At 48.3% G+C, this 24,434-nt stretch overlaps 1 protein-coding gene across 1 annotated transcript in view; it reads right to left on the bottom strand.

Annotated features, from left to right (window-relative positions):
* The window catches only part of TGFBRAP1 (transforming growth factor beta receptor associated protein 1), a 37,605-nt gene extending 15,657 nt beyond the window's left edge, over positions 1-21,948 (bottom strand). Inside the window, exons 1-4 of the mRNA XM_056124417.1 lie at positions 21,869-21,948; positions 10,901-11,602; positions 8,404-8,598; positions 1,552-1,706 (exon numbers count right to left, since the gene is read on the bottom strand). Of these exons, the coding sequence (XP_055980392.1) occupies positions 1,552-1,706; positions 8,404-8,598; positions 10,901-11,585 (1,035 nt within the window). The 5' untranslated portion in view covers positions 11,586-11,602; positions 21,869-21,948. The remainder of the gene's footprint in view (positions 1-1,551; positions 1,707-8,403; positions 8,599-10,900; positions 11,603-21,868) is intronic.
* Between the last annotated feature and the right edge of the window lie 2,486 nt (positions 21,949-24,434).

Here is a 24,434-nt window from a genome sequence, read left to right as displayed (position 1 = left end):
TAAAGGGATACACCTGATAACCTTTCATTATCTGTATTGCCAACCAGAAGGCCCAAAAGAAATAGTGGCAGGCGGCGGGGAGGAAGGAGGGCGGGAGGGAAACTGGGACCAGTGGTGGTGGGAAAAGTACACTGGTGAAGGACGGGTATTGGAACATTATATGCTGAAATCCAATCGTGAACAACTTTATAAATGTGTTTATCACTGTGATTAAATAAAAAAAAATGAGTGATCTTATTCCACAATCATCACATAATACCGTAAAAATCTGAGCTTCCAGGAACAATCAAGAGGATCCTTACTTCATGACCACTTTTCTTTGGTTGGTTAGCTTCTCTATCACAGCTGGTGGTACTCAGGATTTACTGCTGGCTCTGTGTCCAAGGTTCTCTCCTGGTGGGACTTGGGGGACCATAGGGGAGTGCTTGGGATCAAACTTGGATCAGGCAGGTGCAAGGCAAATGCCTTATGTGCTATACTATCTGACCACATATGAGAACTTTGAATGACTAATTTGGATGTCTATAAGAAGCACAATAGACCAGTATCATGGTATTTCACTCTCTAACACATAGAGCATTCTGAACTAATCTAACGGCACCATGTAGCAATTGTTGGTTTTGTTTTTGGGTGACTCCTGGTGATGCTCAGGGGTTACTCCTGGCTCTGCACTCAGAAATCACTCCTGGTGGGCTAAGGGGACCATAAGGGATGCTGGGGATGGAACCACAGTCGGCAGCATGCAAGGCAAGCACTCTACCAGGTGCACTATGGCAACAGCCCCTATGTAGAAATTCTTTTTTTTTTTGCTTTTTGGGTCACACCCAGTGATGCTTAAGGGGTTACTCCTGGCTCTGCACTCAGGAATTACTCCTGGCGGTGCTCAGGGGACCATATGGGATGCTGGGAATTGAACTTGGGTTAGCTGCGTGCAAGGCAAACACCCTACCTGCTGTTCTATTGCTCCAGCCCCATGTAGCAATTCTTAAGGAACTTGATTTCATCAGACATATAGCTAATTTGTGACTTCTGCATCAACTATACCCATTATACCGACCAAATCAAAGTCATTATTTTTGGAGTGCATTGAAAGTTCTCTCCTAAAGAAACAGAGATGGGTTACTGCAATATCAGGAAGCTCCTATCTGCATAGCCAGCAAAGCCTTTCATGGACATAATGTGAATAGAGACTATTTAATCCCACCTCCTCAAGGCAAATACAGATTCTAAGGAAACAGTTGAACCAAATACTCCTCTTTTCAGTTATAAGGAATGTCTCTGAAGGTGTACTGAATAAGCCCATTCAGAACTCAACTCTATACTGGCAGAATGAGACCAGATTGGGGGGTTCCTATCTGCCTCTGCCTTGATGAATCTGTACCGGCAGCCCAGCTGCTCTGCCATTCTGCACTGTTCATTAATCTGCATGGTGGAGATGAGCAAGGAGCTTTGGCAGCAGACCCAGGTGATCTGGAAGGGCCTACAGGGAAGAAGACCCATAGCTGTCTATCTGGTGGCTACAGGGAATTCCTACCCCTGTGGGTTACAAACCTGAAACTTCTCTTTTGGGATGTTCCTCCGAGCTCCTTTGGCTAACACCAGCGCCTCCTCCACTCTCCGGTTGGCGAGGAGATCCTGGATTTGCATCTCCAGAGGTAATGGAACCAAGATGTAAACTCCTTTACTCGTGGTGACAATCACTCTTCCTGGGGAGAGATATAACGCCATCAGCAAGGAAGAGAGGACGAGTCTCCCCAAGGAGATTCATTGCTCACCCCAAAGAGGATGGTCACCTGGTCTGCAGAGAGACTTTATCACCTGTTGCCCAGAGATTATTCGTGACTTTACTCCCTATTCTTCCTCCGATAGGAAACAGCAGTTCCCACAAGTACAATACATTATCATACTCTACTTCAACTATCATACACATTACACTTACTATAACATATAAAATGTTTGAAAATGTTTGTGTCCTTTTTTTTTTTTTTTTTTGCTTTTTGGATCACACCTGGCAATGCTCAGGGGTTACTCCTGGCGGTACCCAGGGGACTGTTGGAGTACAAGGAGCTTAGGTTTATCAGGTTGCACCCATCACAGTACTCCCAAGTCACTCCCATTCCTTTGTTTGTCTATAACCACTTCTATGCTCTCTTCCCCAACCAATTTGTAAGGTCTCATCCTTCTAGGACACTGAACTTGTACTGCAAGTTAATATTGCCTTTCTCCTCTCCTTATGTCTTTTGAATAGTTTATTTTAATACAATGTCTTTTTTGTATAGATACAGGAATACAATTAATATTATGCCTTATAACTTAGGATTTTATTGGCCTTGAATATTATTCACTCCTGGGCATCTGCCTTCTTAACGTAAGGCTCAGTTGCCCTCACTTCCTAGCACTCCAAGAGCAGGGTCCCGACGTGGGACTGGATGGAACCAGGGCAAGCTGGTAAGTTATGTGCTACCCTGGCATCGCGATGGGCCAGGCCAAGGTGCCACGATTCTTAACTGTAGGTTAAGAGTTTGATCATAGGCAAATGCTGTCATGAACCAAAAGTAATGACGAGACTAGGACCCTGCTGCTAAGAATAGGAAGGATATCTGGCCTGAGCACTGCAGTCTGAGATGGAGATGGCCCTGGGAGAGCAATTCTATAAGCTTAAAGTATTTCTTACTGTGTCCATACAAAATGATTTATATTATGTATGCTTATATGTTGGTCGGACAAGGAGAGGAGAAACACATCCAGGGAAATCTGTTCTAGGGTGGGTTGATCTACTAAATGAGAATCTGTCCTAGAAGCAGTTTTCCTGTATGTCCTGACTAGCTTGGATAAGACTGAACTTTTCTCCCCTTCAAACTGCCTTCAGTAAACGATTTCAGTATACTGAGACAGTTTCCCTTATGTCACAGGAACCTAGCTGGTCTTAGGTAAGCAGATCTCAGGTGCTAAGCCAGGCCTGATCCTGGGGATGTAGATGCCTGGCTCCAGGCAGGCTGATCTTGGAGATGTAGATTCCAAGCTCTAGCAGACTGGTCTTTGATGTGCTAATCCAAGTGCTTGTAGCTTGTAAAAGGTGAGGCCAAGATTACTGGCCTGTGGTTGTAAAGAAACAATGTATGTTTTGCCTCAATGTTCTTTCTGTAACTCCTTTTGATGACATCACTATATTGCGCCCTTTAGAGGTACTATGATCTATATAAGGGAGATTTCAGGGCTCTCTGTGGGACAGGTGCATCAGAGAACCTGGGAAGATGGGTCTGAGGACAGAAGCTGAGAGAACAAAGGTGCACGTGCTTGAGGACTCCTGAGGTCTCCATGACATACATTTCTTCCATGTAATAAACTGCTCCTAAGACCAACCAGTTTATCCCTCGTTTCCTTCCTTTGCCTGACCATTGCCATAGACCTCCCTGGAGTGGGGAAACGGCTTGAGACTACCGAACGTGGGCAGTGGGAGAGATAGGCCGTTGCTGTCCCCTTGCCCATCCTTTTTGTATTATACAGGGGACCATATGGGATTCCCAGCAGGGAATCGAACCTGGGTCGGCCACATGCAAGGCAAACACCCTACCTGCTGTGCTATCACTCCAGCCCCTGTTTGTGTCCTTTAAAATTTAAAACAGCTGGTAGAATTCAGACTCAGTAGACAGTCTCTAGAGGTCAGTGTGGTTGTAGAGCTCAAATACACAGAATGATCTGTTACTGTTACTGATAGTGTCCTCCCACTGTTCATCGATTTGCTCGAGTGGGCACCAATAATGTCTTCATTGTGAGACTTGTTGTTACTGTTTTTGGCATATCGAATATGCCATGGGGAGCTTGCCAGGCTCTGCTGTGTGGGCGGGATACTCTCGGTAGCTTGCCAGGCTCTCTGAGAGGGATGAAGGAATTGAACCTGGGTTGACCCGGTGCAAGGCAAACGCCCTACCCGCTGTGCTATCGCTGCAGCCCACACAGAATGATCAATACAAATTATTACCCAGATCCTTGGCTTGCTCTTCCATGTTAATTTATGTAAATTAAGAATTTTGTTGTGGGGGTGGCTGGAGTAACAGCACAGTGGGTAGGGTGTTTGCCTTGCACACGACCGACCTGGGTTTGATTCCCTGCATCCCATATGGTCCCCCAAGCACCGCCAGGAGAAACCCTGACTGCAGAGCCAGGAGTAACCCCTGTGCATCGATGGGTGTGACGCAAAAAGCAAAAAGCAAAAAAAAAAAAAAAAAAGGAATTCTGTTGGGGGACACTGGGACAATGGTGGAGGGAAGCGGATGCTCTAGTAGATGGTGTGGTGCTAGAATGACTTATGCAAGAGATCCTACCATTAACAGCATTGTAGACCATGGTGCAAGGAAAAAAAAAAGAATTCTGAGCTATAAAAGAGATTTCACAGTTGCCCACCAGCCAAAGCTCCACTCATCCCTCATAGGCCTCTGAGCTCCTTGAATACAGCCAAGTCTTCTGGTGACCTAATGGCCAAAGGGGAGTGCCTGCAGCAGCCCCAAGAGGGGCAGTGCCAGAGCCCAGCTTAAGCGTGGTCCCGAGGTCTCCCCCAGCACACTGCCTTTCCCTCACTCCAGACACCTGCTTTATAAAAGATTCTGCTTGATCTAGCTAAGCCAGAAGTTGAGAATAATGTGACTTCTTTTCCCGTCTTTAGACTTTCTTCCCCAGCTTTAAATTCTATTCTTAGAACTTGGGTTTACCATTAAAGAGTGGGTGTGGATACCCTACACTGCCCTCAGAATCCATGAATTCCCCCAATAAGCACAAAGACATGCATATACATGTTACACACACACACACACACACACACACATCCACCCCTCTCCTTGTGCCTTGCGTTGCTCTCACTGAAGTTCACGCACACCACATAAATTCAGGCTTTGGGAACAATACACCTGTATTCTCTCTAGTTTCCTGGTGGTACATGCTTTAGGGCATCTTGCAATTACAGGAAGAACCCCAAATCCAGTCCACAGTAATGGTCTAAAAAGGGAAGCATCTTTCTAGTAGTAGATAGGTGAGATATAACTGTGTATATCGAAACCTGTGATCCAAACTATAATAAGTCAATCAAAAATATTAAAAGAATTTAGTATTCTTTTAAAGGTGGGTACTCTGGGTCACGGAAGGGAGGCTGACACAGATGGTGGAGCTGGAACTGGAATACTACTGTCATTGTCACTATCCTATCACTGTCCTCCCGTTGTTCATCAAGTTGCTCGAGCGGACCCAGTAATGTCTCCATTGTGAGACTTGTTGTTACTGTATTTGGCATATTGTATACGTCACGGGTAGCTTGCCAGGCTCTGTCGTGCAGGCGAGATACACTCGGTAGCTTGTGGGGCTCTCTGAGAGGGGTGGAGGAATTGAACCTGGCTTGGCTGGGCCGGCTACAGGAAAGGCAAATGCCCTACTGCTGTGCTATCGCTCCATGCACTACATGCATACTACATGTACCAAAATCCATTACCATCTTGTAAATCACCATGACTAAATGAGAGAGAGAGAGAGAAAAGAGAGTGGGGAGGAGAGAAAGAGAGGGAGATAGAGAGAGAAAGAGAGAGGTGCATTTGAAAAAAACAACAAAGAATAGAGGCAACTAAGTGTGGGGCATTCATAACTGTTCTCTAAACCTAAGAAGTCCTCCAAACAGGAAAGTGTCTCAGGGAAATTCACTCGGGCTGGCGATGCCCAAGGCCAATCACAGTGGCACCACCCCATACCCGGTGGGAGAGATGCCCAGTGCCAGCATCCGTACAAGTTGTCAGGAACGAGTGGTGGCACCAGGCTCAATCCTCCATGATGCTTCAAGATGGAGGCTTGGTGTGAGCCGTGGCCCGCTGCAGGAACAGTGGGAGAATCTTCTCTTTCTAGCTCCCGTCAACCCTGCCCTGCATCCTCCGCCCTCCTCCAACCCTGGAGCCCTCACTTCCTCCCCGGACTCCCTGCATCCCGGGGGCAGAGCCACCAAGTGTCTTCCTTGCTAAGGTCCTGGCTGCGCCTTTTCCTTTCTGCTCTTCCAGCTACATGACCCTCTAGATCAAGCCAAAGTAGCTTCCCTCCCACCCATATAAGACTGTGTCCCTGAGAGGCACAGATGTCCCCTTTTCAGGAAGCTCCCACGCCACCTTGTTCCCACTAAGGGCAGGTACATGCCACCAGTCTGCACATGCCTTTGGCTAGCCCTCATAGCCCACAGCACACTAACCCTACGACAAATAAATATTCTCCTCGGCATCTGTGTCGGGGTGCCCACCAGTGCACTTCATGGAAAGCCTGGGAGTTGGGGTGCGCTGAAGCCCATCATCTAAAGCAGGAAGGCAATATCCAGTGAGCTAAGTTACAAAAATGGTGAATACATGACAGAGATAGAGATCTGATCCTGGCTTTGGGGAAATATTCCAGCCAGCATTCTTCGGACCACTGGAGAAATCTAAACAGCAGCAGAATAATTGAGTTCCTTATCTAAGCTGTGGAAAACACAGGAATTGACTTGGGTTCAATCCCCAGCACTTCATATGGTCCCCCAAGCCCTGTCAGGAGTGATCCTTGAGCACAATTTGGTGAGCCCCAAAATTTTTACAAAAAAAGGACAAACCTTACATGGTCCTTAATCTTGAGTATTTCAGACAAGATGTCTACTTACTTTCAAATGGTTTGGCAAATCAAGTCTGCTGGAGGGGAAAGGGTGTTGGTCCCTTCCGCCCTCCTCCCTCTGGAAAGAAAGATGGCGGCCACATGGGAGCCTTGTGGACAGCAGGTATGAGCCGGGGGTGTGGGGGCGACTAAAACCTCATGGGAAGGGGGGCGTTCCAGTCCGTCCTTCACGCCCTACCGAGGTCACCAGTTGCCCCCCGCGAGCTGCTCTCCAGCACGGCCACGGCCCCAGAAGCACAAGGACTTAATGCAGAATCCGGCAGCTTGGATCAGAAAAGTGAACAGACTATGCGTTAATCCAGGCCATCATGTTTGTCCGGAGGGGAAAGGGTGTTGCCCCAGTCGCCTTCTCCTCTCTGGAAAGAAAGATGGCGGCCGCATGGGAGCCTTGTGGACAGCAGGTATGAGCCGGGGGAGTGGGGGAGACTAAAACCTCATGGGAAGGGGGGCGTTTCGGTCCGTCCTTCATGCCCTACCGAGGCCACCAGTTGCCCCCCACTAGTGGCTCTCCAGCACGGCCACGACTCCAGAGCACAGAAACCAATTTCTTAACTATCTGACTTTCAGTAGAAATACTTCCAGGGTCAATAAGTAAAATAGCAGAAATCCAAAACCAACATTTAATTCTTGAACCCAGCTGTAGAAAGCAAATCACTTCACAATGCTTTTTCAGCATGTCTGATTTGGGGGGGAGGGGTAAACTCTAAATAATAGTGGTGAATCTTTTATTGAAACAATGAATCTAATCAAAGCAGATAGAGTGTTAACTAGAATTCATCTGCCCCACAGGGACTGGGAGGGGTGGGGGGTGGGATTTTATTGGGGTTCTTCATGGTAAAAAATAAGTATTGGTAAAGGGAAATGTGTTTGATATTTGCATGACTGAGACCTAAACCTGAAAGCTTTGTAACCTTTCCCACGGTGATTCAATAAATAAATTAATTAATTAATTAATTAAAAAAAAACAAATGGTTTGGCAAAATGTAAACTGGTGCTGAATCAAGATGAAGGGTACATGGTGCCTTACTCTGATGTTCTTTCTACTTCTTAGTCCATTTGAAAATGTTAATAGTAAAATTTGGGAAAAGTGGAATTAAACTCTAGTGAGCTCGCTATGGAACACAAGAGGGAGTTTTCTGACCTACCCCGGTTGCGGCAGTCTCTCACACCACCACACACACACACACACACACACACACACACACACACACACACACTACCTGCTACAGTCACAATAAACTACTCTGTGGCCTGAAGCTCACAGTTTCCTCTGAGCAGACTGGAACGCACCTTTTCTCCCTCCCTGAAGGTTTTCACATTTCAATTGTTAGGCCAACTTCCACTCCTTAAAAATCCTGCTCAAATATTCAGTAACTGCTGAAGGACAATTCTAGGAAATACATCTTCCTCTATTCTCTCAAGTGATCTTATTCCACTTCTCTCAAACCCTTATATTGCGGTGTCTATTAAGTGTCTATCTCCCCATTAACCTTGAGCCCCCAAAGTACACCAGAACATAATACCATTACAATCTTTTTTGTTTTTTTTTTGCAGTACCAGAGCTCAAACTCAGGTCTCATGCATGCAAAGCATGCTCTTCACTGCCATATTCCTGGCCAATCTCTGAATATTGTATGCTGAGCATAAAGCCCAGTTCCTTGTGAATCTTCAATAAAGAAGTATCATTACTTAAACAGAACCCAGGAACTAGGCTACAGTTTCTCCCTAAATGAGTACCTTCGAAATCCTGTAGAATGTGGCCTTCCTTGAAGGGCAGGGTCTGCTTCTGCTGCTGGTCCAGCATGCTGTGGACTGTGATGAATTCGTTGTCCAGGGCTATGACGTACGGGAAACAGATGGCTGCCCCGATCACATTCTCTGACCAGCGCACGGGCGCACGCTGAGATATTCCAGCCACGGTGGCAAACATGCCTACAAACACAGCCCGGGGAGCTGGGCATTAATGACAGGCTGTTCTCTGAAAAAGGGCTAGCACACAAAACAGCCACCCGCCACCTCCTCCTACAGGTACTTTCAAGAAGGGCAAACACTGTGCTGGACTGGTGAAGAAGCCTCAGAGAGTAACTCAGGCTTTGCAAAGAGAATTAGCTTCCTCATTCCTGGCAGGCTCAGGGGACCTCATGGAGGGCTGGGGATTGAACCTGGGTTGGCTGCCTGCAAGGCAAGCACTTTACCTGCTCTACTACCGCTCTGGCCTTCTCTCAGGGATCATTTCTGGTGGGACTCTATGAGCTATGTAGTGCCAGAGATGAAATTCAGGTTGGATCATGGAAGGCAAGCATTTGACCTGCTGCAGCCATCTTTCTGGCCCCAGAATATTATTTTTTTTTTATTATTATTACTTTTATTGAAAAGGCAGTTGTGATCCTATTTTGGGCTTTTTTGTTGTTTTCCCGAAAGTAAAAATCTGACCTTTCGAGACATGGAAAGAGATGGAGGAAACGTGTGTGCAAATTGCTAAGTGCGGGATGGAATCTAACACGTGACCACAGAAAGGAATAGGGGAAGGAATCCTGGCTGCAGAGAGCAAACCCCTGGGAAGGATGAACAGGCCTTTGTGGGCTGTGGAAGTCCTCTGTGAGATACCTCAGTGATGATGCACTCTCACCAAATACCACAGGCACCGGGAACGTACAGCACCAAGAGTGACCTCTACTATAAATGATGAACTTGGGCTGTGATGTGATGGATCCATCAAGTTTGCAGACTACTAGAGATGTCCACGCTGGTGCAGGGCACTAGTGACAAGGGAGGTTATGATGTGTGGGCTGGGGGGAGGGGAATGGTGTGGAGAAACTCTGTACTTCTCACCCCATTTTGCTCTAAAAGTCCTCTAAGAAAAAAGGAAGAGGGAGTGAATGAATATCAGGATGGTGCACTAACCAACACAGCCTGATTTTTTTTTCTTTTCTTTTTGGGTCACACCCGGCGATGCACAGGGGTTACTCCTGACTCTGCACTCAGAAACTACTCCTGGCGGTGTTCGGGGGACCATATGGGATGTTGGGAATCAAACCCAGGTCGGCCACGTGCAAGGGAGAATGCCGCTATACCGAATTTTTATCATAAATGTGTGTGCATCCATCATTTTAAAATGAGATGCCCAGGGTCAGGAATGTAGTTCAGTGGGAGAATGCTTGCCTTGCATGTGGAAGGTCTTGGATTTGACCCCAGTATTGGGAGGGAGTGGGGGGGGGGGGAAGCAGAAGAGGAAGAGGAAGGGAGAGAAGGGAGAGGAGGGGGAGGACTGGAGACATTACAGAGGTTAAACTGCTTGCCCTGCATGTGATCAATCCCATTTCCAACCCTAGCACAATATGGTCCCCTGAGCACTGAAGGTTGTGACACCACTTGGCCCCCGTAATCCCTGAAGCACATCCACGGGCCCTCACTTTCCATCACTGGCTCCCTTGCCCAAGAATCATCAGCAGGGTCTCTGGGCCACCTACACACGGCTTGGGAAAGCCCCCTCTGGAAAGGGGATGCCCATACCCACATTTTCCAAGGTTGGAGAGCAGCGAAATGGAAACGGGAACTTGTCAAGACATACAAAATCAGCCAAGGAACTTCGGGGATATTTTTCAGTGGGAGGAAACTAGTGGGCAAGACTCTTTCAGGGGCTGGAGAGACTATATAGCAGGGACCTCAGCCTCACAGGTGGCTGACACCGCATATGGACCCCTGAGCATCACCAGTTGGGATGCCTGAGCACAGAGCCAAAAAATAAGCCATGGGCATTGTTGGGAGTGGCTCAAAAAACAAAACCAATAAACAAAATGAATGATTACCAGTCACAATCAACTGACAAACCTACCAACACTGGAAACTCTGCTAAGTTCCCAGACGGTCTGAGATAAGGCACTTGCCTTGCATAGAGCTGACCTGGGTTTGATCCTGGCACCCCAAATGGTCCTCTGAGCCCTGCCAGGAATGATCCCTGAAGCACAGAGCCAGGAGGAGTAAGCCCTGGGCACTCCTGGGTCTGACCCTATCCCCCATCTTCCCACTGAAAGAAGTTCCTACCCATTTTACATGTGCACAGATGAACTTATTTTCTCCTGATGTATCCTTAGCCCCAAATCAAACTCATTCTATGATGGTCCTACCTTTGTTCTGTTAAATGCCATGCACAAAGCAAGCTACTGCCATCTCAGCAAGCCCTGTCCCCACAGCTACGCCTCTGTCCAGCCATACGGAGGAGGTCTCTACTCACCTAACCCCCCAGGGCCCGCCAGCAGGAACTCCTGTCGCCCAATCCGCTTAACAATGGGGCGCTTCTCCTCACTGCAGTAGGGGAACAGGTCCTGCGAGGTGCCTGTGCTATAGTTGAGGATGATGTACTGGGTGGTCAGGGCCAGGCACAAGAAGTGGCCGTCCACAGCCACGGCCACGGGCTGCTCGGGGGTGGGCACCTCCCTGACGATCTGCACGCGGTCCTCGTACACCAGGAAGAGCTGGATGGTCCTGCGCTTGGTGGAGATGATGCAGACCTCCACGCAGAAGGGGTCCCCACTCACGGGGTTCTCGTTCAGCGAGAAGGCCACCGCCCCCTTGATGCGGGCTCCCGAGGGCACGGGCTCCAGGCTCGTCATGTGCAGCAGCGTGATGCAGCTCTCGCAGAGCACCAGCAGCCGGCTGAGGGCCGACGCTGCCCGCAGCTCCTCCACCGGCTTCCTGGAACCCAGGTGCCGGCGCAGCTGCCTGGTGGCCGTGAAGGTGGCCGTGCCCGCGGGCTGCGGCTGCTCCTCCAGCAGAAAGTGGACGATGAAGCCATCGCTGGTGCCCACGTAGAGGTTCTTGCCGCAGCATTCCACGCACTCGATGTTCACTCGCTCCTTGTCGCCCATCAGCAGCTCCCGCTCCACTGCAGGGACCAGCGTGAAGGCCTTGGTGGTCATCCTGCCTGCTCGAAGATCTGTGGCCAAGAAAGAGAGGAGTCGGTCAAGGCGGAGCAGAAGTGGGGCAGTTAAAACGTGTGGGTTCCGCAGTGGGGAGGGCACCTGGCACCGTTAACTAAGTGGAAAGGGGCAATTGTACAGCGGGGAGGGCTCTTATCTTGCACGCAGCCAACCAGGTTCGATTCCCAGCACACCATATGGTCCCCTGTGAGTCCTGCCAGGGGTGATCCCTAAGCACAGAGTCAGGAGTGAGCCCCGGGCATCGGGCATCGCATCGCCAGGTGTGTCTCCCAATCAGAAAGAGAAATAAAATTAAAATAACAAAGAGCAAGGGAGGGACTTGAGGATGGCACCCAGAGAAAGTGCCTGCCTTGTAAACCCAACGTTGCAAGTTCCCTCTGCAGCACTTCTACCACCTGGCAAGTGCTCAGAGCATCCCAGCAGCTGCTTTTAAGGAACTTCTTGCATCTCAACCAAGCACATGCACGCACCCACCATGACCAGCACACCCAGCCCCTGGAGGGAACCTGCACTAAAGTGTGGAAAGGAGTGAGCAAGTAACTCCGCCAGGTGTGCGGACCCCTATTACCATGAGCACAAGCAGCCTCCCCCTGCCCCCCGCCCCCAACCAAGCATGTAGGCACCCCATGTAGTCAGTAGCAACAATAAAGGCAGAGGGTGGGGATGAAGTCATCACTGTCACAATCAATACGTGTCCACTTCCCCCGGGGGCTGCTTGGAAAGTGGTGATGACTCAGGGGAGACACATGAAGAAGGTGTGTCAGCTTCAATCCCTGACACAAACCTTTCTCAAAACACTGGCACCTCATCCCCAGGGTCAAGCCAATTCAAGGAAACACATTTTCCCTTTAAACTCCACTGAGTAAGACCCACAGAGGGACAGGCAAGCTCTGATACAGCCGAGTCTGAAAGGAAATCAGTGAAATACCTCTTCTTTCCTGCATCAGGCAAGGCCACCTTCTGAAATAGCAGGAGAAAAGGATTCTACTATTTAAAATGTGCATTGGCAGGGCTGGAGCTATAGTACAGTGGGTAGAGTGTCTGCCTTGCACGCAGCTGACCCGGGTTCGATTCCCAGCATCCCATACGGTCACCCAAGCACCGCCAGGAGTAATTCCTGAGTGCAAAGCCAGGAGGAACCCCTGAGCCTTGCTGGGTGTGACCCAAAAAGCAAATAAATAAAAAATAAAATAAAATAAAATGTGCATTGTGGCCAGAGCAAGAATAGATCAGATAAGGCACTTGCCTTGTGTGAGGCAACCGGGGTTCAATCCCCAGAAATGTGGTCCCCGAAGCCTGTAGGAGCATGTCATGCTGGGGAGGAAAACAGGGAAAGAGGCAGCTCCAGCTATCACAGGGAAGAGGTCAGTGCTGCAGAAAAGCTTCAAGTGCTCCACTACCAGTTTCAGGTGCTAAGCCCACCCCAGAACTCTCAGGCCGGCTCTGTGCCCACTTATATGCATGTACAGTTACACAGAGGTCCTGCAGGAAAGGGGAACACGCAGAAAACAGGCTGCCTTGTGCGGCAGTGGATCAAGCTCAAACTAGAGCTATAGCACCACCTTCTGGAAGGCAGAAGAGAAGTTTCCAGGTAAGATGAAATCACCCCCAGTAACGCAAAAGCTTAGGAATAATGCCACAAGAGGGAGCCAATGAGTGGAGCAAGCGTGCCCTATGCAGAGAAACACTGTCAGACTACCATATATAAAGGGCAACCAGCAAAGACCAACCCAGGTGTCTATTACAGCAAATGAGAAAGCAGGAGCATAAAACATAAAGGAAACAGAACATCGGAAAGAGAAAAAAAAAAAAGAATTCTCACACACCAAGCTCAAAGACAAGAAATTTGTGATCTAGTTAATAAAGAATTCAAAATAGTTACTTTGAAGTAACTCAACGAACTAAAAAGAAAACTTTAAAAAAAAAACTCAATAAAATTTGAAAAATACACTTGGCCAAAATGAAATTCTCATCTAAGAGACAATAACAGCAATTGATAATAATAAAAAGAACCAAACTCAATGAAATAAAACAAGAGAGAGCATATGAAGTAACCTGCATATCGACTGTATGATAAAAGATAGGATTTCTGAAATGAAAGTTAAGGGGGAAAAAAAAAACAGAACAAAGAAGCCATGTGTTTCAAAGGGATTCCTAAAAGAACAAATACCAAAGGTCTGAATTCAAAGAAATTCTAAAATAGTACCATGGGCGGGAGAGCTAGCAAGTGAGTAAGGAGCTTGCCTGCCTGCAGCTGACCCTGGTTAGAACCCAGGTCCCTGAGCACAGAGCCAGGAGTAAGCCCTGAACACTGCTGGGGATGTTCCCCGCTCCTCCTTGAAAACAAAACAAAACAAAACCCCACTAAAAATAGTTGTAAAATCATAGGATTTTATAGTTCAGGGTCCAAGGCACTTTTCTTGCCTGTGGCCAATACCAATTCGATCTCCAGTACCACATGGTCTGTGCGCCTCTAGAAGTAACTCCCACACAGAGCCACCGTAGACCCCCAGGCACTGTTGGGTGAAGCCCCAAAGTGAGTAAGCGAGAATAATAAACTTGACATTTCTGTTATTGCACGATTCACACTGCATCTAGGATTTCAAATGAATCTAGCAAGTTGGAGAGGCAGTTCAATGGGCAGATGGACCCTTACTTGCTGGGTTCAATGCCCAACATTGCAGATGGTCCCCTGTGCATCATGCCGGGGTAACCCCTGAGCACTGCTGGGTGTGGACCCCAAAACAAAACAAACCAGCAACTGATTTAGAATGTAGAACTGCATTATTAAAATATGGCTATACCTTAAACTCTATTAACTGGATTAAAAGTTATGGTGTCTAAATTTTTTTAAATGAGCACAGCTCTAATTTAAAGAGCAAACATTTTAATGTTTTCTCAAAAAATCACAAAATGCACATGTTCTCAAGGAAAGATCTGTGATTAACAACATAAATAAAGAGAACACTAAGCATCTCCAGGCGTGAAAAACAAAGTTACAGAGATGTTCTATTTCCCATGAGTCTTCCAATCTCGTTAAAGTCATAAGACTTGAAAAGTAAACAATCATTAATACAAAGCATTATATGCTAAGGGTTGAAATAAAGATACCAGTCAATCTTTTTCACCATATTAAGACTATACAGGGCCAGAGAAAGAGCACAGGTATTAAGATCCTTGTGCCGAACATCGTCTACAATTCTCAGGAACACATATGGTGCCCTGAGCCCTGCCAGGAGAGAACTCCCAAAACAAAATCAAGGTGCAGCCTGAGCAATGAACAGTGAGGAGGGCTTGTCTAGCCTGGTTGGATCCTGGCACCATATATGGCCCCCTGAGAGCTGAGCCAGGAATCAGCCCCGACCACTGCTGGGTGTGATCCAAAGAAAAAAACAAAACAAACAAACAAAAAAAAAACAGCCAAGGTACCGACAAACCGTACTAAACATACACTTCTAGACACAAACATGAGAAGTATTAGGGGCCCAAAGTGATAGTACAGTGGGTAGGGCACTTGCCTTGAATGCAGATGACCAGAGTTCATCCCCAGCACTCCATACTGGTGTGCCGAGCCCTCCAGGAGTGATCTCTGAGCTCAGAAAGAGAAGTAAGCCCTAGGTACTGCTGGGTGTGGTCCCCAAACAAACGAAGGTAACAAAATTAAAATAAGACATAAGCCAATAGCACTGCACTGTAGCACTGTCCTCCAATTGTTCACTGATTTGCTCCTGCAGGCACCAGTAATTGTCTCCATTGTGAGACTTGTTACTGTTTTTGGCATATCAGATACGTCACGGGGAGCTTGCCAGGCTCTGCCATGTAGGTGGGATACTCTTGGTAGCTTGCTGGGCTCGAGAGGGATGGAGGAATCAAATCTGGGTGAGCCACATGCAAGGCAAACGCCCTACCTGCTGTGCTATTGCTCTACCCAATAGGATATATATGTATATAATATATATAGTAAATGACTATCATAAAATGTATATTTCATAACAAAATAGATTTATTATAATAAGATACATTATAAAACATAAGCCTAGAGAGGAAAAACTGAAAGAAGAAAGAAAGAAAGAAAGAAAGAAAGAAAGAAAGAAGTACTTGGATTATGCAGGAGATTGAATAAAAATAAGAAACTAACAAATCTAATAGAAAGATGAGAAGGAAAGAATGTTCAGCCTGGCTAATAATCTGGAATCACAAATAATAAGTGAGAACAATGAGAATTCATTGACAAAACATCTGAAGGCTTAGGATCACTGTTTACAAGAACGTGGAACAATGAAAACTGTGCTACTGGTAGAAGCATCCACACTGCCAAAAACCATTCGTGCACTGAATTCCGTACACGAACACAGAAGTTGAATAAGGAAGGCCTTGGCATTCCTAAGCTGGGGATCCTGCTTCTAGACAACTGTCCTACAGAATGTACAGTCACCGGGGTGTAAGCAAGAACACAGCAATCTTGTTCAAGACAGGGAAATTGGAAACAATTCAAATTTCCTCAACAGGATGCAGCACTAAATAGCAGCCAAACTGCCTCCAAAACCAAGTGGCGAAAGCTGCTAAACTTAAATACTGAGTAAGGGCTTGTAAGACCCCCAAGTAGGAAAACCCAACCAGCACAGCTTTCAGGGTTGCAACCATGTATAGGAGGATGATATATTTTAAGTGCGCAAAGAACCTGCATGAATCCAAAAAGGATAACACTGGTTCAGAACTGGCATAGAGTAGATTCCAAGGATTATTAATTATTAATCCTGTTCTGCTTCTTAAACTGGGGTGGTGTTTTAAATGAACTGCATAATATCCTATCATTACAAATACGAGTACTGGTTTAAAATACATTGTGTGTCCATGAAATCCATTTACCCAATCCAGCTTACCCTGGAACTAGGTGGTGAACCTTCCTGTGAATAAATCTGGTACAGAATTCTCAAGAAGGGTCATGTTTAAAATTTCATTGTGTGAAAAGCTGACTGCTTAGAATTTCTCAACTAAATCTTCTACTTTGCTTATACTGTATCCACATTAACAGAGTCTGAGAGGTAATTCCCCTCAAATCCCCATTCCAGGTGGAGGACCCTACAGGAGGAAGTGGCCTTTGGGGACTGAGCCTGACCCTTCCTGTCAGCTTGCATCTCTGTACCTTTCCCTCAGCTTCTACGAAGCTTCCCACTTTTAATTTCCCATCAGCTTAGGTCTGGCGTAAAGCCAGAGAGAGAGCACTGCAAGGAAGGCGCCTTAATTGTATGCGGCCAACCCAGTTAGATCTCTGATACCATGTACAGTCCCCAGAGCTCAGCTAGGAGTGATCTATAAGCACGGCTGGGTGTGGCCACACCCCCCAAAACAAAGCCACACCACACGTGGTATTAATCATTATCTTAATCCCCTCTTATTTTCTATACTAAACTTTGGTAAGGTCAGGTTTTCAAAAACAAAAACCATGAGGCTGGAGTGATAGCACAGCAGTAGGGTGTTTGCCTTGCACGCAGCTGACCTGGGTTCGATCCCCAGCATCCCATAGGGTGTTTGCCTTGCACGCGGCCAACCCGGGTTCGATCCCCAGCTTCCCATAGGGTGTGTGCTTTGCACGTGGCCAACCCGGGTTTGATCCCCAGCATCCCATACGGTGTTTGCCTTGCACGCAGCTGACCCGGGTTCAATCTCCAGCATCCCATATGGTCCCCTGAGCACAACCAGGAGTAATTCCCAAGTGCAGAGCCAGAAGTGTCCCCTGTGCATCGCCAGGTGTGACCCAAAAAGCTAATGAGGAAAAAAAATAAAGTGACAAGGAAGAATAAGAGCAAAGTCTGAGGCAGACACTTATCTGGATATAGGCATGTCTACAGTGCGAGATCAAAGAGAAAGTGTAAGAAGATTTCTGATCAGAAACAGACAGAACTAGATTCTTCTAGAAGGCTCAGTGATCTTTACCGCTAGACACAGACAGACATCTAGGGTCATGTAGGGACATGTAGGGTCACACCTGACAGTGTAGAGGGTGCTGGAGATGGAATTTGGGGCTCACACGTAGAAGGCACATGCTCCACCACTCAACCCAGCAATCATCATTCTCCAACAGTAGGTGACACGGTTCCTTCTGGCCAGAGAAACACATGGAAGACGTGCACTGTGGGTCTACATAACTCCACTTGTCCCCGACTCATCACTTGGGGGTGTACTGTGGCTAACCCCAAGGCTGTGGCTTTCCCATTTTACCGATGCAGGCAAGTGGGACCCGAGACCCTGTTGGAATTCAGCTCTGAGTGAGGCCTGGACTCAGCAGCCTGCTAGGCTCCTCCTCAGCCCAGGCATGCAGGACCTTCCTTCCTGCACTGAGATACAGGAGGCAGCTCACCTCACCCCCTTGGCTTCTCTGAAACGCATCTGAAATGCATCTGCCATGTATAAATGGTTCTCCCCAGTCAGGGTTCAGGTCAGCACTGCCTTGGTGAATCTGATACTGAATCACCAGGTTTCACATTTTGTTATGAACCCAGTAATATTATCGAAAGAGGATTAGGCCCCTCTCTGTGACATCAAGTGTCACTTTTAGGAAACTTTTTGGAAACTTTTGGGGTATAAGGACCCTACAGTGCCTCTCGGTTCGCACAGCCATCAACTATATCTTAATCCTGCCAGAAATAAGAACAAACTCACTAACTTGGCACAAAGACTTTCCTTTTTGGAGAAAGAGGGCACTACCTGATAGTCACGGGACGCTACCGTCTGCACACTCATCTAGTAGAGATGGAACACGACATGGGTTACATATAATAACCCATGTCAACTATCTCAAACTTACAGGGAGGAGTGTGGAAAAATTAAAGACAGCTAAGACCTAACATCTAACTTGCCAGCTTGATAGTATCCTGATACATATCTATATGTAACAATTCATAGTTGATAAGCCTTTTCCAGTGCAACTAATCAAAATTATTGAAATATGCATGCACATAGACATACACATACAAGGTGAATATGTGTGTGTCTGTATAGTGTACGTGCATCTAGTCTATTACAGCAATATCCTCAGTTATAATTGAAGAGATCTGGAGAGGGGAAGGGAGGTGGAAGAGGACTAGGACAGAACTGTGGGGTCTTATGCACCTCCTTTACAGTATCTTTACACTGGACCCTCAAATGGGCGTAAAGAGTTTTCAAGTGCCTACTGGCGGCTAAGTACTGCTTTTCCTGAATCTTTCATTTTCTCAACAGCATCTTGATTCACGGTAACATCTTGATTCCAAATTTGTTAGATTCCAAGTTTGAGGACATGAAAGACAATATCAGAGGGAAAGTGCTTGCCTTGCATGTGGCTGGTTCCAATTTGATCTGTGGCACCAGAAATGGTTTTGCACTAATCCCTAAGTTTAGAGTCCTGAGCTCTGTAGCGAAAGACGCCCCCTCCCCCACCCAATCCCCACAACTCTTCAATCATCCTCAAGGTTTCACAACTACCTCAATAACTACTCTAATGCACTTAAGTTCATTTTGGGTAGTCCCAAATTAAGTCATTATTTCTGCATTAATTTAGTTGCTATGTGATTTTTAATAAAGAAAAATGGGTCAGCATTGTCACAGACGAGGTGAGTTGTAAAGAATGCACCAAATTATCTTCAGCATCCAAACACCTGGCTGCCGTAAATGATGACTTTAATGTATTTCTAATGAGGACTGGATTCAGACCAAGATGAAGAAGTCTAATCCAGAAAGTAAGATTTCCTTTTGTTTCTATAAAGGATTACAAATTTTTAATATTAGCAAAAAAGAATATGCTGAAAGTAGACTATAGACCAAACATGTGCAAAAAAGAATATGCTGAAAGTAGACTATAGACCAAACATGATTGCCACTCATTGCCTCTTTTGCAAACCACAACACCCAAAAGGCGAAAGAGAACAAAAGGGAATGCCCTGCCACAGAGGCAGGGTGGGATGAGGGGGGTTTGGGGGGTGGGAGGGATACTGGGATCCGTGGTGGTGGGAAATGGGCACTGGTGGAGGGATGGGTATTTGATCATTGTATAATTGAAACCCAAGCACAAAAATTTGTAAGTCTACAACTGTACCTCATGGTGTCTCACTAATAAAAATTAAAAAAAAAAAGAATATGCCATATCAATTCTATTCTTTTCCTAACAGGTACATTAGCTGCAAACTGAGTTTACATAAATGTAGCATTTTTATTTTTTATTGTTTAAAAAACACAACATTTTTTTTTCTTTTTGGGTCACACCTGGCAATGCACAGGGGTTACTCCTGACTCAAGCACTCAGGAATTACTCCTGGTGGTACTCGGGGGACTGTATGGGATGCTGGGAATCAAACCTGGGTTGGCTGCTGCAAGGCAAACACTCTACCCCTATCACTCTAGCCCCAAGCATAGGATTTTTAAAACAATGAGTTCTGTGCTCTTCCAATTATCACCTGGCATTGTCTCAGGGTAGACTAGACCCCTTGCAAGCTCCTGCAACTGGTGAGTTAGGCAGAGGCAGAAAGCAATGCTAGGGCCTCTCTCCCAACTCCAGCAGAGGAAGCAGGCCACAGTGGGGAGAGAAGGAAGAGTGGCTGAAGGTGAAAGCAGTTTGTGCCTTTTGACATTTCTTTATGCAACGTGAAGTGTGATGTGTGCAGCAAAGTGGTCCTCAGAACCAAGGATGAGCTAAAATCAAGTTTCACCAAGTCACAATTACTTGAGCATAAAGTCATTATGCTCAGAGTTGCAAGAGACAGAACTCTACAACCTCTATTTGTATTTATTACTGATACGTCAGGCCAGAGAAGCAGTATAGGGTTTAGGGCCTTTGCCTTGCATGGGACCAACCCAGGTTTGCTTCCAGTGCATATGGTACCCAGAGTACAGCCAGGGGTGACCCCTAAGCCTCTTGGTTGTGATCCAACCTCTCCACCCACAACAGTTATCAAGCACCTACTCAGTGCCAAATGGACCTTATCTTATCAGATTGTACACACTGGGCCAGATCAAAGGTACTTGCCTTGCAAGTGGCAGACCTGAGTTGGATCCCCGGTACCCCATATGATCCTCTGAGCCCCACCACGAGTGATCTCTGAGTGAGGAGCACTGAAGGTGGCCTGCCATCACAATCCACCCCCCTCCAAAAAAGGACACAGACTTCTTTAGGAGTGGCCTTGCCCTCTTGAGACTGAGGAAGGGACGATGCAGAATGCCTGAGTTCAGGTAGGAAGTGACAGGTTCAAAGCTAATCCAAGGCACTACTGGTCCCAGCAGGGCACAGGTGGGAGAGGTTGGTGGGGCACAGAGGTGGGTTAGGGCCGCAGGTCTGGGGGCGAACACAGGTCCCTGCAGGGCACAGGTTTCAGGGGGCACAGGTGTGTGTGTGTGTGTGTTTGGGGGGGGGGGCGGAGGTCACAGCGTGGTGGACACAGATGAGGGCTGCAGGTCTCCAGGAACACAAGTCCCAGAGGACAGGTTGGGGAACACAGGCAGCGGGGGAACAGCAGGATTGAGTGGCACAGGTCTCACCCAGGGGAGCACAGGTGGAGGGTGCTGCAGGTCTGCACAGTGCACAGGTCCCAGGAGTGCGTCTCAAGCTATCCCCCGGGGCCAGGCCAAGGCTACCCAGAGGCTGACTTGGGAGGCAGAAACTGGACGAGGCAGGAAGGGGAAGCGCGGCTCGGCCGTCCCCTCCCGTCCGGGCTGCGCCGGCCAGCCGGCCGGCCCCTCGGTGGCAGTCGCGGTGGCTGTCGGGGTGGTCGCCGCCCGCCCGCTCGCTCGCTGCCCGCGCGCACTCGCGGCCTTGGCTGTCACTCCCTCCGCGTGGGGCAACCCGCGCGCGGAGCGGACCCACCACCAGCCCGCGTGGCGAACCCCCGACTCTGGGTGTCGGGGCAGCAACCCCGGGAGAGGAGCGAAGGCATGGGGCGGAGTCCAGCCTTTGAACCTCCCGGGAGCCGCCGGCCAGTCCCCAGCACTTCCCCGCGGACACCTTCAGCCCGGTCCGACCCCGGGAACCGGCGCCACTCGCGGGCCCCAGCGTCGCCCGCCTCGGGGCTCCGGCGTCCCGGGAGCGCCTGGGAACGTCCCGGACCGCGACGGAACCAGGGGCCCCGGGTCCTGGCCGGCCGAAGCTGCCCCGGCGGGCGCGGTGGTGCCGGAGCCCCCGAACCCAGCAAATCCAGAGCGCGGCCCCGGGCAACCCCCCCCCCCCCACCCCGACCCGCGCGCGCACGCGCCGCCGCGTCCGCACCGCCCGCGCCCCCCGCGGCCGCACTCACCGGCGCCCGCGCCCCGCGCCGCCCCGCGGCCTGGGCCCCGCCGCCCCGCGCTCCGCCGCGGCTCCCGGCTGGGCCGCCGCTTCCCGTCACGTGGGGGCCACGGCGCCGGCGAGGGCGGGAGCCGCCGGGTCCCCGCGCCGCCGCCCGCTCCTCCGCCCTCCGGGGGCTCCCCGGCCGCCGCGGGTCGCCCCGCGCCGCCGCCGCCGCCCCCCAGGGGCTGGGGAGCCGGGAAGTCGAGACGGTCCGAGACGCGGCCCGGGGCAGGTTGGGCGTTCGGAGGGCTGCGCGGACCTGGCACGGAGGAGGGTTCTCCGGTTCCCCGCAACACGGCCCAACCCGCTCTGCCCACCGCTGCGGCACCCACGTGACCCCGCAGGGGCGCACTCGGGAGGTACCTGCTGAGGAGTGGAAGGACGGACGGACGGATGAATGGAGGGCCCGACGGGTAATTCGGGGAGTTACTTGGGGAGGGTGCAAGGGTGGAGGGGTGGTGGAAGGATGGTTGGATGAATAGATGGGTGGGTGGAAGGGTGGAAAGAAGGATAGAAGGATGGATGGATGGGTGAGCCCATAACTCAGGGAGTTACTTGCGGGGGGCATGTATGGGTGGGTGAACGGATGAATGGATGAACAGATGAGTGGGTAGGTAGATAGATGAGTGCTTTGGAGTTACTTGCTGGCTGGCTGGCTCGCTGGCTGGGTGTTTGGATGGATGAGTAAGTCGGTCCATCCTGGGAAACAACTCTGATAGTACTCCCTGGGGACCCAACACTTGGAGAAGAAAGTGCTTTCCGAGCCAGTTTGCCCAATCCCCTTAACAAAAGTCCATTCGTTGCTATTCCTTTTGGATCAGTATACAATGAAGTTAACCAGAAATCCACCAGCTTCTCTCCAAGATCTAGCCAAGATGCAATGTCATGATGAAAGGCTCGGAGACTTATACCCAGAGTTGACAGCGCTCATTATGAGCACATAGAAAGCCTAACTGTGTCCATGGTTTTCTCTACCTATAGAATTCACCAAGGACATGTAACCATGTCCCCACCCCAAAACTTGAGAACAAAGCAAGAAGGCAGAAAGCAGATTATATTCCGTGACATTCAGGTTTCAAATGGAGAAAAGCAAATGATTCCCCACCAGTATCCCCCCAAAAAGGTTAAATGAGGGGCTGGAGCAGTAGTAGAGTGTTGTCTTGTACGCACAGCAGGTAGAATGTTGTCTTGTGTGCACAGTAATGGCACAAACTCTGTCATGACCCAGAAAGAAGTAACTGAATAAGGATCCTGCTGAGGTTAGGAAAGACTAACCTGGCCTGAAGACTGTGGTCTGGGATATATAGTGAGATGTCCCCAGGAAGAGCCACCCTTTAAGCTTAATATATCTCTTATTGTGTTCATACAAAATGACTAGAAATATTAGTAAGAAGTAAATTTAATATGATTGTTTGAGTGGATTATTGGCTTAGGAAAGGAGAAAACAGTACACCCTTAGATGAAATCCTGCCTCTGGGTGGATCTCCTAGTAATTTGAAGTGCTGAGCCCTTAGATGAAATTTTGTCCTTGGGTAAATCCCCTAGAACTTTCCCTAAAGGAAGGACTTTGCATCTGTTTATTGTTATGACAATATTCAATCACACCTCTGTGTAATTACTACCCCCAACCCTTTGTCATTTCTCTGTAACTAACATTGTGAGATTTGAATAAATGGCCACTGATTACCAACCAACTTGGTGACCCTGGTTCCTTCGTGTGTCTGTCGTGGTCGGCCACTGGGGGGACGGTGATCAGTCCCCAAAGCATCAAAGGGATCCTCAGGTCACAGCACTTGTAACAGTGACACTCCCCTCTCCCCGCCCCCCGGGAATAGCAACACTAACCAAAGTGGGAGACTGGAGGTTTTCAACATTTCTAGAAGTATTGACTGGCACCAGTCCATGGATTTCTGGTTAAAAACCAGTGCTTTTAATAATTTGGAGTGAATTTGTGAAGGGGGGGGGGAAGACAACTCAAATAACTACTTCCTTAAGAGTTTACCATAGAAATTGTATGTGTAAAATGCCACAAGTTTGTGGATTCATCTTTTCTTCCTGGAACTTTTCAGAAAGTTGGCTTCACATGTGATACCACTGTGTAACTCTGACTTAGACCTGTAAGCAATTGCATTAGATGAATCTACAGTTCCTTAGGTTGTCTCTGTTGGTGACTGTTAGGAAGAAATGTCAGTCATGTTTTTTTTTTTCAAAGAATTTTCTAACTTAATTGACAAATATTGACTTTATTTTCTTTGGGTTCCAACTGAACATGTGAATACAGTTTTAGAGTATTAGTACTTGGTGCTGGTCATCTACTTCAGAGAGTTAACATTCTCAAACTAATTCTAGGCTTCTGTAGTTCTTACTGGGCATGAAGTAAACTCCTGAGGGCAACCATGCCCATCCCTGCCTTGCTGTTTCTCTATGCAAAGAGCAAATACTTGATCCATTTTAAAAAATGGATTCTTTTATTTTGGTGGTGCTCAAGGCTTATTTCTGGCTCTGCATTCAGGGACCACTGCGTATGGGCTCGG

Source organism: Sorex fumeus, unplaced genomic scaffold, assembly GCF_029834395.1.
Source record: "Sorex fumeus unplaced genomic scaffold, SorFum_2.1 ptg000006l, whole genome shotgun sequence".
Taxonomy (NCBI): Eukaryota; Metazoa; Chordata; class Mammalia; order Eulipotyphla; family Soricidae; genus Sorex; species Sorex fumeus.
This window is presented reverse-complemented; position numbering and strand designations above follow the sequence as displayed.